The sequence below is a fragment of the Bombus affinis genome, chromosome 13 (assembly GCF_024516045.1).
Source record: "Bombus affinis isolate iyBomAffi1 chromosome 13, iyBomAffi1.2, whole genome shotgun sequence".
Taxonomy (NCBI): Eukaryota; Metazoa; Arthropoda; class Insecta; order Hymenoptera; family Apidae; genus Bombus; species Bombus affinis.
Window position 1 is genome coordinate 4,490,279 of NC_066356.1, and position 20,174 is coordinate 4,510,452.

At 34.0% G+C, this 20,174-nt stretch overlaps 2 protein-coding genes across 21 annotated transcripts in view; both read left to right on the forward strand.

The window, feature by feature from the left end:
* The first annotated feature begins 482 nt into the window (after positions 1-482).
* LOC126923735 (glutamyl-tRNA(Gln) amidotransferase subunit A, mitochondrial) lies at positions 483-3,859 on the forward strand. 2 transcript variants are annotated; one of them, XM_050737446.1, is made up of 4 exons: positions 483-589; positions 764-1,298; positions 1,351-2,446; positions 2,569-3,859. In XM_050737446.1, exons 2-3 carry the CDS (start codon positions 770-772, stop codon positions 2,379-2,381), a joined length of 1,560 nt encoding a protein of 519 aa, XP_050593403.1. In that variant the 5' UTR covers positions 483-589; positions 764-769; the 3' UTR covers positions 2,382-2,446; positions 2,569-3,859. The 2 variants fall into 2 exon arrangements, with proteins under 2 accessions (XP_050593403.1, XP_050593404.1); XM_050737447.1 differs by having other exon boundaries at positions 484-679.
* Positions 3,860-5,441: 1,582 nt separating this feature from the next.
* Positions 5,442-20,174, forward strand: part of LOC126923312 (kazrin) — a 138,851-nt gene continuing 124,118 nt past the window's right edge. For 15 of the 19 annotated variants that reach the window (XM_050736629.1, XM_050736631.1, XM_050736633.1 and 12 more), the window contains exon 1: positions 15,143-15,374. In XM_050736629.1, the coding sequence (XP_050592586.1) occupies positions 15,158-15,374 (217 nt within the window). In that variant the 5' untranslated portion in view covers positions 15,143-15,157. Of the gene's footprint in view, positions 5,855-12,352; positions 12,495-15,142; positions 15,375-20,174 lie in introns of those variants that run through there. The other 4 variants (XM_050736644.1, XM_050736640.1, XM_050736643.1 and 1 more) reach the window with 2 other exon arrangements.

The window sequence follows — 20,174 nt, forward strand, 5'->3', positions numbered from 1 at the left end:
TCCATTCTGACATGATTATGATTATAACTATCTTCATAAGCCATAATCATATACATAAAGGGATTTAGTATATCAAATCAATAAATAAATTTATCAATAAAAAAGTCATATTCTTTTACTTTTTGAAGATATTTAAAAACGTCCTATAATTTCTGTATTTTCGAATGTAGTAAATACAATTCATAAAATAATACCAGAATATAAATGAATCTATTTCACTTGATTTCACAATTTGATTTACATATTTGAATTATGTGCAGTATTTTCAAATGAGAAAATAGTGTAATAATAAACCATCTTGTTTTAGTTGTTGACTTTTTTTCTCATTATTGCAAGAAAATTGTAATTATTATTGCGCAATTATTAAAAAAGCTACTAAGAATTAATATAAACATAACAATAAATTTAAGTTCAAAGTTATGTTATAAATTATTTATTGTATTGAATATATATATATATATATATATATATATATATATATATATATATACATGTCACGTAACACACGTTCTAAACAGTTCATATGTTTACCTTGTGACTTTTAATTAATATTATTGCATTATTAGCCTAATTCCGATGAATTTTTGAGGTAATTCAAAATTTGATACTATTTTAACTAATTTCTTAAGCATCAATATCGTCTTTTCTATAGCAATTTATTTAAAATTATTTCTTACCGGTAAATGAATTAAGGTTATGTCATATGTATATATATATATATATGTGTGTATATATATATATCATTGTTTGGTTACATTATTAGGAAAATATGAATAAATTACTGACTACATCAATAAGTGAAGTAAGTCAAAAGATAAATGCTGGTGATGTGGGACCTTCTGATGTTATAAAAGCAGCTATTAAAGTTGCATCGGCTATTAAACCTTTAAATGCTTATATTACTATTACCGATAAAATAGCAAAGAAACATGCCGAAAACTCAGATTTACGGCAAAAAGATCGTAGCTTATTGGGAAAACTCGATGGAATTCCCATTGCGATTAAAGATAATTATTGTACAAAAGGTCATCTAACAACTTGCGCATCAAAGATGCTGTCAAATTTTATTCCCACCTACGATGCCACTGTGTATCAACGTTTAAAAGATGCTGGAGCAGTGTTAATTGGTAAAACTAATCTCGATGAATTTGCTATGGGTTCTGGAACTATTGACTCATATTATGGAGCAACAAAAAACTTATGGAACTCAGATTTACTTCCAAAATTTTATTCTTGCAATAATCAAATGAAGGAACATACAGAACAGAATAAAAATGCAGATTCCTGGCATATAGCAGGTATATATGGTTAAAGTCTTTCATCAAATATTTTATAAGAATTTTATTTTAGGTGGTAGCAGTGGTGGTTCTGCAGTGGCTGTTATAACTGGAAGTTGTTATGCTGCTATTGGTTCAGATACTGGAGGTTCAACTCGAAACCCAGCATCTTACTGTGGTTTAATTGGATTAAAACCTACTTATGGCTTGGTGTCACGCTATGGACTTATTCCTCTTGTAAATTCAATGGATGTACCTGGTATTCTTACAAGAAATGTTGATGATGCTGTGTTAGTTTTAAATACTATAGCTGGTCCAGATGAGTTTGATTCTACTTGTTTACGAAAAGAATATGTACCATTTGACATACCAGACACAATAAATATTAATAATATTAGAATTGGAATACCAAAAGAATATAAAGAGAAAAATCTAAGCCCAGAGGTACAAGAATGTTGGGATGAAATTTCTCAATACTTAAGTGAAGGTGGAGCATCGCTTTCCACAGTATCATTGCCACATACTAACTATTCTATAATGTGTTACACAATTTTAAATCGTTGTGATGTTGCTAGTAATCTTGCTTGTTATGATGGTATGGAGTATGGTTACAGATCAGATGAATGGAGTTCTGTGCATAATATGTATAAAAAGACAAGATCTGAAGGGTTTGGTAAAATAGTTAAAGAACGTATTTTAGTCGGGAATTATTTTTTATTAAATGAAAATTACGAAGAATATTATGTAAAAGCAATGAAAATAAGAAGATTAATCTCAGAAGATTTTGATGCAGTATGGAATAACAATATTGATCTCTTACTCACTCCTACCACTTTAACAGAAGCTCCCACCTATAATGATTTTATTTCAATGGATAACCAGGCACAGTGTTTAATTCAAGATTATTGTACTCAACCTGCTAATATGGCAGGTATACCAGCACTTAATGTGCCAATTAAACTATCTAAGAGTGGTTTACCATTATCTCTACAACTTATGGGACCTCCTTTGAAAGAGAAAGAACTTCTTACTGTAGCAAAATGGATTGAACAGAGAGTGCAGTTTCCTAAACTTGAATTGAAGGATCTATCTCTGTTACAATAAAGTGTTTCTGTACGGATCTTGTTTCATTTCCTACATCTCTTCTCCTTCTTACTACTTCTAATTGACTGTAAGTTATTAACAGCATTAAAATCAAGCATATCAAAATTTAAAATGCACAATATTTTATATATTTCATATCTAAATGAAGGTATTTATATTTTATATAATATTTTTAATTATGGTTGACTGGTCTTTTAAACAAATATATGTCGGAGATGGAGAGACACCGGAGCCTTCCCTCGAAACCGGGGAAAAACCCCTAATATTGTAGTTTGGATTCCACCATAGCCGTAGTTAAACAATCACCGTCCTTCAGCCCGATTGTAATTGCCTGCAATCTATGAGAATGAGTTTGGGTTCGAGGTGACAACCAGTCGCCGAACGTAGCTGCGGTCAAGGGACGAACATTTTTCCAACAAAGTCATGAAAATGTCTATAGCCCTCCATAAAAAGAAATAGTTGTAACGGCACTCGACAGTAAGCATACTAACGGTTTCTGTCTCGTTGCTCGTCATAAGCAGACCCTATTCTATGGGTAGGTCGATTGCCGGTTGTCGAGACATATTCGCAAAACATCTGCAGCCAGCCTAATGACCCGTCATAAACCTTAAATCTTAGTTAACGAAAATAGGCAAACAGTCTTTTCAGCGAATGACACTTCCGAAGACTGACCAATTAACAATAACGGCAATTTCCCTCACTCTCCGAACGAAGACTTGTCTCCACGAATATAAAAGACCTGGTGCCGCTAGAGAGTGGAGCAGTTTTCCTAAACAGCGTCACCGTGAGAGCTTCGAGTACGATTTCATCGACTAAGGTATCATTTCGATAGAGTGCTTACTTCGCGTGCTAACTGAGAGTACCACCTAGGCGTTGCCGACGAGTAAAGAGTAAAAGAGTCCCGTTGACCGCGGATTCGTTATCGGACCTAAGACTATTGTCATTCACATCGCGAGTACCTAACCGCCGCAGTTTATTTGTCAAACCTCACATCTCCATACTTGTGTCAATAAACTCTGGATCATACCTTGACAATGGCTACTATTGGTGAAGATTCGTTGCCTGCCCATACCTCCAATCCTACTGGCACTCCGACATATAATATATTCTCGAAAAATTATTGTGGCATAAGATACAATTTATTATACTCTTAAAGGTATACTTAAAAGGTATTGACCATATTTGAAATTTCATTCTTGGGTAATCATGTCGTATTTAATTCCTACGTCGGAGGACCTTTCTGTTATTGCATTGCAATGTACCGTGCTTTAGAAACGAATGCTAGGCGTTATACGTTAAAGTTAAACTGCGGTAAGGTCGACCGTCGGTACGGCAGAGTATCGTGTCGACATAGGTATATGCGGCGGTTGGAAAAATATTTATACAAACTGTATTTGAATTATGAATTAAATTTTATCATTGACTATGTATATCCTTGTTTGTGATTTTAATATATGTTATATTATGAACAACAGTAATTCTTTCTCTTTTTTATTACTTTATTAATGATTTATTAGTAAACTGCGGATATTTGCGCATTTATGACAGATGTGAGTATGCAAAAATATACAGAAATGTTCACAAATACAAAATTATATAAAATATACAAAATAAGGAATATGTATTACTTTATATATATATATATATTTTTTTTATATATATGTATTACCATTAGAAAATTTTCATTCAAGTTAAAATTTTATATCTGTACTTCTAAAAATATGGATTTGCATGCAGACTCGCAATCTATATTAGAATTAATTTCTAAAAGTGCTTAGAAATATAGATGATTTAATTCGATTCTTTAATCTTCATGTTATGTGGTTTAAATTATTACTTAACAATATTTCCTATGAATATTTCATTCCTAAAAGTTATCAAGAAAATTTTATACCATCGCAATATTATTTATAATCATTACAAATAGTAACTTCTTTACTTTTCATCTAACATTATAACAATAAAATATTTAATTGCATTTGGTTGATTTTATTAATGGTTAATGTAAAATGATTTCCTTTCACGATAGTTTTCAAGAATTAAATGGATTTTAAAACGTTTCAGGGACATATAGAATAATTTGAATGCATAAATTATTTAATTAGGTTTACGGAATCTCGAAATAAAGAATCGAGTTCTCATTACTCGATATTGCTTCTCACGAATTAAATCGATCGTGACGCTATCCACGGACGATATGTGTCTTCGAGCGAAGCAACAACGTCACTAGAAATAAAACTATCGGAGAAATTATTTTTCTGTTACATAATATTCCACGATACTATAACAAACAATGGGAATTATTTTTTCCATTAATTAAAATCACCAATTACACAAAAGCAAATATTCTCATTCGCAGACAATATTACCGTATACATACATACACACGTGAGTACAAAACAAAAGATTAAATATTATTTAATGTTAATTTAATAAAATATGCTCAACATGGGTAATGGGAATGGCTATGGTCGATGTGAATAGTTGTAAAATATAATTAAAATGTCAAATAAGTCCATTTTGCTAAAATAAATATGCATCCTATTTAATATAATGTGTATCGAAATTTTGCATTTGTATAATAATTGTAGTCTTTAGGGAAGGACTAAGGCAGTGAGAAAAAAGGAAGGCCGGTATTCGAAAGAAGAGTTGTAGAGTAAGGGTCGTCACTGCAATGTATATATGTATATGGAATACACATTTCATTTTATGTTGAAATATATTTTATATAATTAACAAAGACTTCTGTTGCGTACACGGGAGGATTAAAGGGATGAAAACATAGGGTGGTGAGTATTCGAAAGAAAATTCGTATCATGAGGATTGTCATTGGAATATAATATAGAATATACATTCCATTTTATATTGAAATATATTTTATATGAGGTTTAATATAAATCTTATTCTTGAATCCGGAAGGATTAAAGGAATGAAAAAATAGGAAAGCAGGTATTCGAAAGGAGATTCGTAGCGTAAGGGTGGTCCTTATAAAAACAGGGTTGGGCACAGGGTGTAAAGGGCGCATGCGTTGACCCGGCCGAGGGCTGTCGTGTCGCTCTCTGTCGACAATTCCACCAGTCGTCGTGACGACCTCGAACCGACAGTGTCGCGAGTCGTGGTTTTTCGTGGGAAATCGGTTCATCTCGTTCATTTTCGTTTTCTTTCGTTTACTACTACTACTATCCCTTTTATTCTTGTTCCCTTTCAGCTGATTATTCGACTGGTGTTGAACGATGTCGAAGTGGCGCGATTTAAATCGCGGTCGAATTCGCGCCGCGATCGGCAGTGTCGTAGTTTGAAGATAAAAGCGGTATCGCTGTGTCGTTAGTGTCGAAGATCGAGATCTCGAAATTATTGCAATTCTCGCGAAGTAGTGTAGGCGCGTTTCTGTTACGCAGAACACGGACGATTGGGAATTTAAACAGGTGTGTGCCAGGGCAAGGCTACTTGAATCAAACGTGTAAAACACAAAGGTAGATATTTTGTGAATAAACAAAGTAATTTAGTTGTTTTGATTCGGTCCGAATAATGAAATAATTCGTAAAAGCTCTAACGCAATATCATTGAAAGTAAGTAAATAAAGTGACTTACATATCGTTTGATTGAGATTTCCGAAAGTCGCAGTAGAATAGTAGATATCTTATAGAAGCCTATTAAGAAAGGTTTCCATGGTTTAAAAAGAAAATGATTCATTGTAGTGCTATAAATCTGAGAAAAATTATGAATGAAATGTTACGTTGATGCAACGTAGGTCCTTAATGGATTAATATACATATATGTAACTATTGTTGGATGGCGTTGCTTTGAATAGTTTGGATTGCGATAACTGAAAAAAGTGAAAATAGCCATTTTAATACGTAATTTGCAAATTTGTAAAAAAAGGTGGTAATTCTCAGATGAATGTTACATATATAGTAATTTTCACAAGTTATGGCTAATAAAATAACGTATGGAAAATCAAAAGTTTTGAATTTTATGATAATTCAATCCATAAATTTCTGGTATTAAGGTTTTCATATAATGTATTAAAGATTAATGGTGGACAAACTAAATAACATTGTTCATTTATATTCAATAATTATTTACTTATATTTATATGGAAATTTGTATCTATATTTCTATCTATATTTATATTTCGTTGAATTTGTTTATAATACTTATTAATACTAGAAATACCAGAATGCTTGAAATAAACGCTTTCATATATATATTATAAATTCGCAATGTATATTCATTTATCAATTATACATCAATTTTATCATCATTTATCAATCATTATACAATATGTGCTGTGTATAAATTTACATGCATCTTTTTGGAGATATAAATAATTTTTTGTAGAATATCTCAAAAAAGATTCGATTCTATATCTTTTCACGTAGTTGTTATTTTGATTTCTTTGATACAAATTCAATTTAATTATCAATTCATCTAGCGCTGAAAAATAAAATTGATACATAAAAGCAACACCAAACAATGGTGAAATGGAACAATAATTATTTCATTTGATTAATTTAATACAACGATTGAATAATCAGGATTTTGATAAACAATGATTTATTCTAGCATTATATAAATTTCATTTCGATTTTGTTTCTGTCTTTTATCTTTATTTAATTCAAATGTACCGAATGATGCATGAATAATAGATAATTCTGAAATACAAGTTTCGCGTTACAATTTTCCGAATTTATTCCATGGAATAATTAGTTTTACTGCGATATTTCTGATACAGAGGCGCCGAGTATTAGGATAAGCAGATAAGGTTGTTAATGCTAATGAACGAAATGAATAGTATGTGGGATATTAATGACCGTATAAACGATATATTTGGCGAAATTAATTAAAATACAATTCACATAGGTGGGCACGGATAAGTTTCTTATCAAAGTTATTTGTTTTTTAATTTATATGTATTGCTTTCTTAACTAAGATCATACCTTTTCTATTCATTTTGATAACAACTACATATTTGAATTTTATTAATATTTGTTATTAGTATACCAATGACTACATTAGTATACTTATATTATACATATATGTAGTACATGAAATGTCTTATCGCATTTATCATTCAAGAAAGATGTATTGGAATACAGTGTATAAATTAATTGCTTGAACTAATTTCGATTTTAAGAATCTTTCATACACAAAGGTTAAATATATGAAATTTTTGAGCTCATATGAGAGTTACAGTACAAACTGGTACAAATGAAATTTATCTTCACAAATGAATTAAATGTATTAGGTTGTCCCAAGGGTTTCTTTCGTTTTATAGGGAAGTAATAGATAGAGTAGATAGAATAAAATGGAATCATCAAAGGATGTATCATTGCTTCCTGAAAAAGGTTGGCACATTTCACTGTAAGTTAGAACATCTTCGAGCGATGTGTCGATAATTTCCCATGCGCCCCTTGTTTCCATTCATATATTCGTGACTGTCGTTGTTCATAATGGGACTCCGTCAATATTAGGGTGAACAGAGGTTCGGAAAATTTTGCTTTTCCACTCCTTTTCTCATTCTCTCTTTCTTTCTCTCTCTCTCTCTCTCTCTCTCTTTCCGTTTGTGCGACATGAAGCGTGTACTCATTCGTTCTATTTTGAGGATATTGATCGGCTTTCATGCCATATGAGAATATAAGGTTTCGAGGGAAAGTTACATCGTTGCCTTACGCTCGACCTTAATATCTTTAACCATGATCACTATAAACTTTCCCAAGAATCTGCGTCCTCATCTCGCCTGCTCATGCATCGCCGTGTCTACGATCATAGTCCTCTGTTCTATACCGATCGTTTGAGAAGTTTCCTTTGATGTATGAGAAAAATCATGTGTTACTTTTCCAGAGATGCTGGTTTCTTGATACTTCATAAAAATTTAAGTCTATTTTCCTTTAATTTCTTTTCTGGGCCATTCTTTGATATATTATTCTATATTTCGTGTATTTTACGTATCTTACTTATATTTTATATTCTGTAGAACAGGAAATGTTGTATTATAAATTAAAACAAAAAGAGTTTAATTAGAGAAAAGGAGAGGATCAAAGTCCTAATCATTTGAGCACGTTTGCAATATTAATGAGTCGGTAGGTCACAAGTTGTATACAATAGAATTTTGTTGTACAATGTTTTTATAATATTATATGTTAGAACTATTAGAATTGAAGTCATCGATATATTCATCAATTTTCAATTTTTAATATTCGTAGGTAAATTAGTAAATTATTGTGTAAGAGGGTCTAAATAATAAAAATTCTTGTTTTCCTAATTCCAAATAAATTTTAAATAAATTCCAAATTTTCTTTTTACTCTAAAGTCGCAATACAACACAATCAATTTTGTAGAATACGAAATATAGAATACAGAACATACAACATGCATACGTCATAGACCACAGAATGTAGAAAACAAAATATAAAACGTAGAATAGTGAAAATAGAAAGAAGATATACAATAGAAAATATGTAGAATCCTTGAAATTTTATTCTGAAACATCCAATACGCAGAATATTTGATGAAATCATTCCGTCATTATGTTCCGACCACGACTTTTGTTCATGCATGGACCTTGTTTCGAGCAAAGACAGAGGCTAAATCTAATCTCCGTCTATGTGCCGTGACAAAAAACATGCATTACGACTGTAAGGCTCGCGTTACGTGAGTCTATGCCATACCCTTGTACACGGCGAAGAAATAAAGGTAAAGAGTTAACGATAACAGGCCTCCAAACGGCTGGTAATTGACTAATTTCGTTATCGCGGACCGATGGGTTCGATAGATTTTTATTTTCTGCAACATTGTAGCCTCCAACGACTAGGCTTCCAATTTTTTGTCCATTTTCTCAATCCTCTGTCTAATTTTCCTTTATACAGTTACATTTTTATTACAAAGTTATAGGACTATATATAGTTTTAATACTCACTGAAAACTGAACTCAACGAGATAAAAAAGGAATAGTTTATTCATATTTTGTATCTTCTTTGATTAAGCTGTTTCGAAAACTCTTCTGATTTTTCAGTTTATTTTCCATCTCGTTTCATTTCGATTTGTTATTTGAGAAAATATCATCGACACTTTCGGTTGATATCTTATGATTGGATTGGTTCGTGATACTTTGGAAGGTTCATGCATTTTTTGATATTCTCTTGAGAATCGCGAAGTGCTTCTGTATTTTATTCGACTCCAAGCTTTATACGGTTGGATTATATTATTGGTCGGGATTAATTTCGACCGACTTGAAATTCAGTTTTATCGATGAGAATTATATTTAGAGAGGTCAGAACGTGCGGCCTGAAAACGCACGATTTCGTATCATGTGTATTTTTATACGTTCTACCAGAGTAGACTCGTGTCTACTACGGCTGAGCATTAAGTTCCACTCAGGAATATAACTTTCATCGATACAGCTATCCTCTCATCTTTTTGAGAAATCAGAAATTGAGAGCAATTTTTTTCCAAACCACTTGGCCAGCAGATTCCTTTACGCTTTCGTTGCGTTGAGCATAAAGTCGAAATAAATGTGTCAGTAATATTAACATTTAATTCTTCTCTAATGTATTTTTCACATAATGTTATATCAATATGAGAAAAGTTTTTAATTTTTCAATAGTTGAAAGATGTCAATCATTCGTCTTATATTATTTATATGAGAGCAACAAAAAGAATGTTATTCAAATATTCTAAAAATTTGGATTCGAAATCTCAAATTTCAAGATTTAATCTGCTACAAAGAATATTTTCAACCGTGTTGCAATTTCGACAGCATCATTTATTCATTCATCATTATTGGAAGAAAGAAAGCAGAAAAAATTGTCCTATCATGTAGCATATTAAAACAGCTATGAAGAATATTTCTTATATTTCCAGTAATTTGTAAAATATCACTGACTCGTTTCATCGTTGAAATAAAAGAAACAAGAGTAACGTGCTTTCAAGTTGCATATTAAAGCGAAGAAAATCATAACAAACGGAATATTTTCAATTTTTCTACAATTCATCCCACGCTATTCGAAACGGAGGTTTGCATATTTAACCGAAGGAAGTGGAAAAAAGAGGAAAAGAGAAATTTAAGAACAAAGGCCAGCATCGTTGTTCTTTATCTGTATGTCTACAACGTGGTAGAAAGAGGACGGGGCAAAGGCATAACGTAAAAGTTGAGAATTTGCTTCCATTGGCGTATCCTCGGTTCTTCCTATTTGTCCTTATCGTCGTAAACAAAAGGAAGGCTCGGAATGCGTCGTACCTTTCCCGTGACGCAGATGATCCATTCGTGCTTCAATTGGAATACAAAAGGCACGTTTACGAACAATACGCATCGCTGTGGCACGGGATAGCTTCGCCCTTTTGATATCAACCTCGCGACTAAGTACCTAAACTCACTGTCACTGATATCTTTCTCCACTGACAATAGGTACCCTCCGCTCTTCAGCCTGAATTACGATGTTGCGAATGGATAGACCGAATAAATGCCACCCGATCTTTCGACCCCCTTTTCTCGCGTGCCTTACTGAAAAAGGTCGCGAATGCGGGAAAATGTGTAAGGTGATACCCATCTTCAGGTGCATTAGACCGTTATGTGTATCATCGCGTGTTGGATGGAACATATTTTCTGATAAATTCTGTGGAGTACGTGAAGCATTAAAGCGAAAAAAAAATGTTGATGAAAGTTACTCGGTAACTATGAACCGAGAGCCGAGTGGAATCTATACTGTGGATGCTGCGTGTAATGATCGTGGAAGGAAGAGGAAACAACGATTAAACTTAGGAAAGTAAGAATAATATATATTGATAAATGTGCGGATTTAGTTTTGCATCACAATAGAAGAAAAAGAGCTCTAGCAATAAAATGAAACAATACAGAGACTAACTAAAAAAGGCTAAACTGAGCTAGAAAAAATTCTATTAATAGGAAAGAATATAAGGGAACCAGAAAGGGAATTCTAATAATAAAACATACATACAAAAATACAAACTATTCTCAGAAGAAGAAAAGAATATACTAACGAATGAAACAATATATAGCAATTTACAGAAGATTCAAAACCTGAATCAGACTCCAATGGCTAACAAGAAACATACTTAAACCATCTCATACGACCCCTACGTAGGTATCAGTAAATCAATCATTGCTGCTAATTGACATTTGAATCCAAGACCTGGCTATATTTCTTCCGCAAACCATAAACAGATGACTGTATAATTACCTCAAGGCGTATAAGTTGCACGATAATTTTCAATCTTTGGAAGCATCCGTATAGAGAATAAGTCATAGAGGATCCAGTAATAAGCCAAACGGTCAGGTTCCCAACCCCGAGGGTATTTTTGCTAGTTCTCTGGCAGCGCGGTAACGCTTATTATTTACATTAAGTTGGGGCCAACACTGATATCTCTGTTCGTTAACAATGGCAACCCTCGAAGCGGTTTGAATTACAGCATCGCCAACCGGTTCGAGTGGATAAATGGTACCTGATCCCACACGTCGTAGCACGTGATGCAAAGTAGGGTCAAGGAGCCGAGTATCTAGACAAAACTAAGACGTACTGAGTTAATAGTGCAACGACCCTACCCGGTCTGACCGGCAATGTGTGCGACTAAAATCGTTTTACCTGGAAAAAAACACTCGACTGTTTTTCCGGCGGTCTTCCTGTTTTCTCGGTTTCTTTAATGGATTCACTGCATGATGGATTCTTTTTAAATATGATCACTATGTGGTCATTAGTAGACCGCAGACAATGTCAAATCATTATTATTTTTGCTACCGGTAATAACTATTATTTCTATACGCTGGATCTTGTGACAAGTAGTTGTATAGAACGAAAAAGAAAAAATTGCAAAGTGACTGTTATTAGATATTGTTATATTTATTCGTAAAGGCAAAACATTTCCATTAGTTGGGTGGTCTAACATTTCTCTGTAGAATAGCTATTGAAGATGAATTCTGATATACTTTATACTAACGATGCATCTGTTTCCAGGAAGGAAGAAACCACTTCTGAAGTCGATGGGTCGTGTAGTTGTGTATCGCAGTGTCTTGTTTCGCGGTCGTGAACTCATCGCAACGTGCAGAAATCATCCGAAGTAATCACCTCGTTTTATACTCTGCAAAACCGTAACTAGGTAAGCATCTTAACGATACTATATCTCCGACATCATTTTAACGATGTCCGAATATCTTGATATTTCACTGTGATATTATGATAGCAACTGGAACCGGAAAGATGTTATAATAATGCCCGGTATTTTCAAATAATTTCAAAATGTTTGTTATGAAAATCAGAATCACAAAAGTATCAATTTTACAATTAAACTCTTATTATTGGAAAGTGTAAATAATAACTTACGTATCGTTTAGTTAGTATACATAAAATTTATCAGAAGGAAATTTCACTAATATTAATTTGTCGGAAAATTCCTTTTTATAGAAAAACAGAGCGAGATAATTTCTAGAAATGGAATAAAAATTAGATGTAGGAAATATCTCATTTCATTGATAATATTAATTTAATTGTACAAGAGAGATTAATTATAAGAAACTTTTATTAAAAGAGGAAATATGTTTTAATGAAAAGGATCGTCAAAGGAGCTGTTTGAATTTTTCGCTTGACGATAGGCGGCTCTAGATTGGTGAAAACCAAAGGATTAATTAATCTTTGGCTTAGAATTTTTCCAAAGATTCGCGGTGAGACCACAAGGCTAGTGTTACCTGTTCGATCTGGCATAAAATTCCTTCCGGCAATATCGCGTTTCAAACACCCATTGCCATCTAGTTATAATCTGTTAGTGTCCGCAATAACATTGAAACTATTATTAAAAAACAGTCTCGGTATTGATTTTCTCGCGCAAGTTTAAATGAAATTTACTAGACGTCGTTTCAACCAAATATCCCTTTCAAATAGCGGGTGAAAAATATCGTAAGTCAGATTTCCTGTCTCTCATGGTAAACATAATAATTGATAATCTCTTAAGAGTTTACTAAATGACAATTTAAATTTCTTTTAATTATAAAATTGTATCAAATATGATTCGTGGAAGAAATCTTTTTCTATTTTTATAGACGATATTTGTAATTTTATACACGCCATAACATTTATTTTTGCAAGAAATCCTCAATAACAGTTTGAAAATTTTAAAACCCTTTCGGAAAAGTTTTGGAAAGCTTTAGAAATTTATCCGCTATTTAATATGCAATTTTTTTTTTAACCTAACAGGTTATTCCCCTTTTGAACGACATCCTATGGTACGTTCCCCTTTTTAACAATAACTTATTATACTTTTCCCCTGCGGTTCGAATGGTGCACTTTCAATTATCGTAAACAGGCACGCGCACCATCAACCGTGAAGATAAAAATGACGATTCTTGTTATTGTATAATAAACATTTTTTCTCCGAACAATGTTAATCCCGAAGGAAATAAGGAGAGCGACCCATAAAGCTGAGAATATTTCTACAGCATGAGGATCTTTGTCTATCTGGAGCAAATAAAAACGATCGTAAGCGGGATAGGGTTGCTTTTTGTTTCTTCGAACGAATTTTTGCTGGTTCTTCTGAACGTGGAGAGGATTCTCGATGAGTCTATGAGCATTTTTTGCAAGACAGCTCTGCGGAGGTATTAAAACGATAATAGGTACGCTCTATAAAGTGCGTGCATCTAGAGCGAAATGGTAACTGCGACATGAACTTACAATGACAAGTCACGCGATGTTTGCTCTCTGTTCTCCTCGTTTTTTCCATTCGCGTGTTTCTTATGCCACTTCCTGTCGGCGTGGAACTTTTTACCTGCGCTACTAGTTTTACGTCAAAACTTGCCCGTTATAATTTTTGGAAAATTTGAGACGAAAGAAAATTCGTAGAGTCTGTTCGTAACATTTTCATTCGCTTCACGTACTTTTCCCATCGAAATCGTTTTACATAGATTTATTATTCTTTGTAATTAAGTAACGTTTCAAATCTGGTTGTCACTTTGTAACAATTTCACTCTATGACAATGTTATTATTCCTTTGTACAATTAATTGACCATCTAGTGAATTAATTTATAGTTTGGTTTAGTTTCACACGTAACATAATGTTAATTAAAAAGGTGCAGAGAAGAATTTATCTGGAAATATGAAACCGTTAGACAGACAATTCGCGTATTTGAAATGATTGAATCACTTAATATAGTGTCGATCGATTCTCTTCACACAGTAGTTCAAATATACTAATCACAATATAGATGTAATCAGCAGTAATTGACCAAAACAACAGTAGACAATTAATTTTGCACGGTAATAATCACAATAGTCAAAATATATTGCTTGGTAATGTATTAAATGGACACATCTATTTATACACTTGTAATATAAGATCATTAAAACGAACATTTCCTTCTCTTATCTTAAACTTCATTTTGTTTGTATCTTAAATTTCAACATCGCCTTCCCGTAAAAGATAAAAAATACGACTTATCATAGTTTTCCCCTATTGCAAGTATGAAAAACTGTCCCACTCTTTTACGCGAAATATCATCCTCCTCTTCCCTGTGCATAAGAATAACCCAAAAGACGTTAAGCATTCCAGTATTTCCCTAAGTCACGACAAACACTTGAGATTCGACACATCCGGATCTTGGTCGCAATTTAACGAATGGCGTCATTCATTCGTCCACAAGTAGGGGAATCATACGGGCTCGTTCTTTCGATCTTCCATCCCTGTTCCTCCATTCCGATCATTACACACTCTTCCTCTTTTTCTCTTTGCCGCTCTCTCCCAGTGGTTCACATTATGCAGCGGTCAGGCCGATATGCCGCTGTTTAATATGTGGGCCATTTCAGTGCGTGGTTCCTCTATGCATGGATCACACGTCGATTCTTTAAGGTGGAGCCCGAGTTGTCGAATACAAAAGTTCCGCGTGCGCGAAATGGTGGCGATGTTGGTCGCGTTGAAACGCGCACGGCCAAGGGTTTTTCTCTGGTGTCGATGGCTATTGTATTACCTTTGCTACAATCTGCTCGGCTTCGGTGAGTGAACATTCGTTTGTTCCGTCTTTTACGACCATCCCGAGTACTTGCTACTTTATGGGTTATTTCCGCGTGTACTCAGGTTTTTGTTTGATGGAGAATGGAGGTCGAAAATCGTTAAGGCGAATGACGGCTAGTAATTGAAAAGCTTCAATGCCTGACGTTTCAATTACATTTAACATCGTTGTAATATTGAAATTATATTTATTCAAGGAGAAAGAAAAGTATAGCGCTCGTATATACGAAAGCGCAAAGGTGAATATTACAATTATGAATATTAGTGACTATGTATTCATAGCACGTTTCAGAAAGTGATTTGGTTCTGATTGATCTTGAGTCGTTTAATCTTTGAGTCAAATGATTTGAGAAGTGGAACGGTCTCTTTATTGCAGCTGTCCTGTTGCACACACAAGAGGAATCTTGATGCTGATGATACGTGTTTAGACGTATATCATATTTGTTGTAACTTTGTTTATTTTAGAAAAGTGTTAAAGAGACAGGACAAATTTCTTGAAAGACTCGGTGACTCAAATTCATAGTATATATTTTTGATTTCACCCCTTCATTTGAAGCATTTAAAATATTCTGGAAGCAATTTTGTAAGATTCTTGAAATTGCAACGCAATTGCATTGCGGCATAATTTATTTAAAATGTAGGTTACAGTATGTTATAGCGAAGTTTCGTTGTAGAGCGGTACAGTAGATCGCGTAGCGTAAATTTTTGGGTCATCTAAATCGGAAGGCGAGCGTTATGTGACGCATGATAATATGAAAATTCAATTACGTCACCAAAGTGTAGATACGTTAACACCAGGAATTACAGGCGCTCGCTGCAAATCCGACCTGTCAGCGACGAATTGTCTGAATTGTCAGCAATGAAAGGTTTCCGGCACTGGCCACTGGCCACTCAGACGAATTTTTCACGGTTTTACGTTACACGTCTTGAAATCTACCATCTAACACCGCTTTCACTCTTCCGCGTAATTCCACCGGCAAGAATGGTAGTATTCTGTAATTCTAAACGTGAAATTTTCTGCTATAAAATTTTATAGATCCGTGTAGTTTGTTCCGAGTACTTTCTGTTACAATGTTTCAATGAAAATATTAAATCATTCACTGCTGTAAACTGCGGTCTCTTTCCTATGGAGTTCTGTAATATATTAGTTAATATTCTCCTGTAACCAAGCCGAGTCGTACGATGTCAATTCGAGACAAATATAAAATTTCTAATAAAGTATTACGAGCGAGACATTATTGAATTACAAAAGTTACTTATAGCTCGAAGAGTGGACCTATATTGAAAATCGATATATCGTATCAAAATTAGATCGCTATCATGAATTATTATATTGCAATACGTGTTTATATGAAGGGAATACACTGGTTTTCAAGAATATATAATAAATAGATTTTATTTTGAATTTCTGTGAATAGATTATCTGTTTAAGATACGAAATTCATGTCCTTTCGTTTGCTACGATACAAAGCGCTGGTAAGTGATTTCGTTATCGTGCAGAGTTTAATGGGTTACCACAAAACGAGCGGTCATCTATTACCACGAAGCATGTGGTAACGAGCGTTAAGGTAGTTTCAGCGAAAACATCGTGCATGTTCATGTAACTAGATCAGAAAATAGGGCATTGGTCTTATACCATAAGAGAGATAACATTTTTAGTAAAATTCTCTGAATATTCCAATAAAATTTTGTCATGAAAACTTTACATACGACAACTTGTTCGATGAATTCTTCATTTAACATGAGTCACTCGAAGATTAATCGGATTATAATAACTCCACTAATACTACAATAATTGTACGATAAAACTATAATGAAGGTTCCATAATGATACTAATTCCATAATTACAGTAAAAATAAATGATCACATTTCGAATCTATGGAGAAAACGAGCGGAATTGGAAACAGGTGAATCAGGAATCCGTACGTAGCGCGAAGACTCGAAGATTGAATCCCCACAAATCCCATGATAGCAACGAACTGTAATCGAATGAGCTGCTCGTACACCTGAACCGAATTCTTGTTGCAAAACGAATTAGGCATTCCCTTGAACGAGGGGTTATCGAGCGATTTTATCGCGATACCGTCACACACGCAGAGATTCGCGAGCTACAAAGAGGTACACGGCCCCTGAAAACCAACGGACATGCCCACGCACGTGCACCCCGTCGTGTTCAAGTCGAAAATCACGGGTGTCATTGTGGTTTGTAGTTATACGATGGACCATGTAATCGACCAACCCCCCGAACTCTCGTCGAAGGCCGGCCAGGCCAATCAACCTCCATTGATTCACTTTCGTCCCGTAGTCTCTCTCAACCGTGCCAACAATCCTCCGAAAGTTACCCTCAAACTAGAAAGGGGTATAATCTTGGTCGGTACGAAGCGCCGTGTTTACAGACCGGCCAGAGAAAATATTTTCTCGTCACAGGGGTTTCAGTCGGAGGCTCGGGGGTGCTCTCCGTTTCACGGGTTCAGAAAGTTGGAATTTTTCCCTTCTTCAACCCCTTAATGAGGAACAGGATTGCGTAATAAGAGATTGAGGAGGAAAGTAGAAAAATAAAATGATAACGAGGGCTGGAATTTTTTAGTCTCGCGGAAGGGGGGGGGTGCAAATGGTTAATGACGCGAATGTTGAAAAAGATAGGAAATTAATTTTGCATCGTAGAAAAATAAAATGATAACGAGGTCTGGAATTTTTTAGTTTCGTGGAGAGGGGGATGCAAATGGTTAATGACGCGAACGTTAAAAAGGATGGGAAATTAGTTTCGCATCGTAGAAAAATAAGACGATAACGAGGGTTGGAATTTTTTAGTTTCGGGGAAAGGAGAGTTTAATAAACGTGAATATTAGAAAAAATAGGAAATTAGTATTGTATCATAGTATCTAAAGTAATATAGTGAAAGATATGTAAATTCTCTGTTGGACATATTAACGAACACTGTAGAATAGAACTAACTCGTACCAGACGAAGGATAAAAATTAACAAACACATGAATTTTTTCTTCTATTTGAAAATCTTCGCTTCTGGCACTTGTTATAAATCTATTCATCATTTTTCAATTAATATCTGATTCAGAATCTTACCATATTGACTTTCAGTATAAAAATTCCACAATTTCGACAATAGTCGAAATTATTATAATTATAATATATAATTATAATAATAATTCTTATCGACTTTGCTAATTGCAAATAAAAATCTATAGTTTTTTTTCACAATTCTTTAGAAATTTTCCGAGAGAAAGTGAATTGATCGATCCTATTTTATCGCGTTAGATATTTATCGTAGACAAATGTTTGATAATGTTCTTTGGACAGTCTTCGGCCTTGTTCCTTGCTCGATATCGGATCGTAAAGCCAGGCTGCTTTTTCCTGTCGAACGACCTCTCGAAAGTCGGATTGAGAGTCCTCTCGAGCCATTCCGGTCTATCCAATTAACGATTCGCGGACCGATCATTCCGGGAAACGCAGCTTTTCTCATTGAGCGTCGCGCCAGTGGCGCAGAATCCCTTTTAAACCTGGCCAGAGGTAAATTTACGAGATTGTTACTGAATTGGCTCGATGTCGTGGAAAAGTGAGCTGGTTTCTTGGCCATCGATTGGGAGATTCATTAGCGTGCTTGTATTCAGAAGCTAATTCTAAGTTTGTTTCCTGCATCTGAGTTAATTCTTGTGATTGCATATCTTCAGAAGAGTTGTAATGGTATTTTTATTTGTTTCTATCGTTAGATTTTATTGTTTCATTAATTTTAGGTAATCTTTGTGATTTCCCAGATTTTTCGTTCACGGTAAAAGTCCAAAGTCATCGCGATCCGAAACACTGTGAATTAAAATACGAATAAAAAAGAATTAGTTTGCTATAATTTTTATACATGGAAATACAACGATGTGCTTTTAATAAAAATGTAATAATGTATGAAAAATATAGCAACGAATAAGAAAAATATAGGATGGCAAAATATATAGATCTTCAACTCTAATATATTGATAATTCAGATGATAAGTTAACAAATTATCGACGAACTATACATCGTCATGACATTTTCACTACGAAAGGAAAAAGTATAGAGAGCAAAATGGTATAAAGGTTGGTGACACGTGAGAGTAAAGTAAAGCTATAGGCTGCTATGAACCTAAGCCGAATGTGTGTCGAAGAGAAATTGAACAGAGTAATCAAACGTAGTCGATGCAATTGCAAGCAAACTCGCAATCAGTTCAAGTCACGAGGAGAAAGTCTTTTATATCAAATGTATAAAAAGTCTGTTACACAGTCTCGACGTGTGCACTGTATAAGAAAAGAATTTGCACACATATTTCCAGTAAATTTGCAATCACTAGTGTCCTTCTCTGTAAAGTAGGAATCTTTTCATCGACAGTCGCAACCAAGCAAAAATTAATTAGTTTCTTACAAAAATAGAACGCTGTCTTATAATGCCACGAAACAAATTTTTACTGCATAAAGAAAGATATTTATAATTAATTTTAATAACTTCCTACGACTAAGTATTTCAAATTCTTTTCTTTTAAACTTTCATCGATATTCTCAACCATCTCACGCCATGATACGTATTGATTAAAATTCACAGAAAAATTTGCTCCTCGACTTTAATATCAGCTTTTTTGCTCCCTTTATTGCAGTATATCGATACTATCTCACTCTTAAACGCAACAGAGAGAACCCTTAGACGGTTAGACGTTGCGATAATTACAGGGTTGCCGACAGATTGAACAGTTTCCTCGCCCCTTAAGCCGCGTTTACACGGATCGCGTTCATTTCGCCAATGA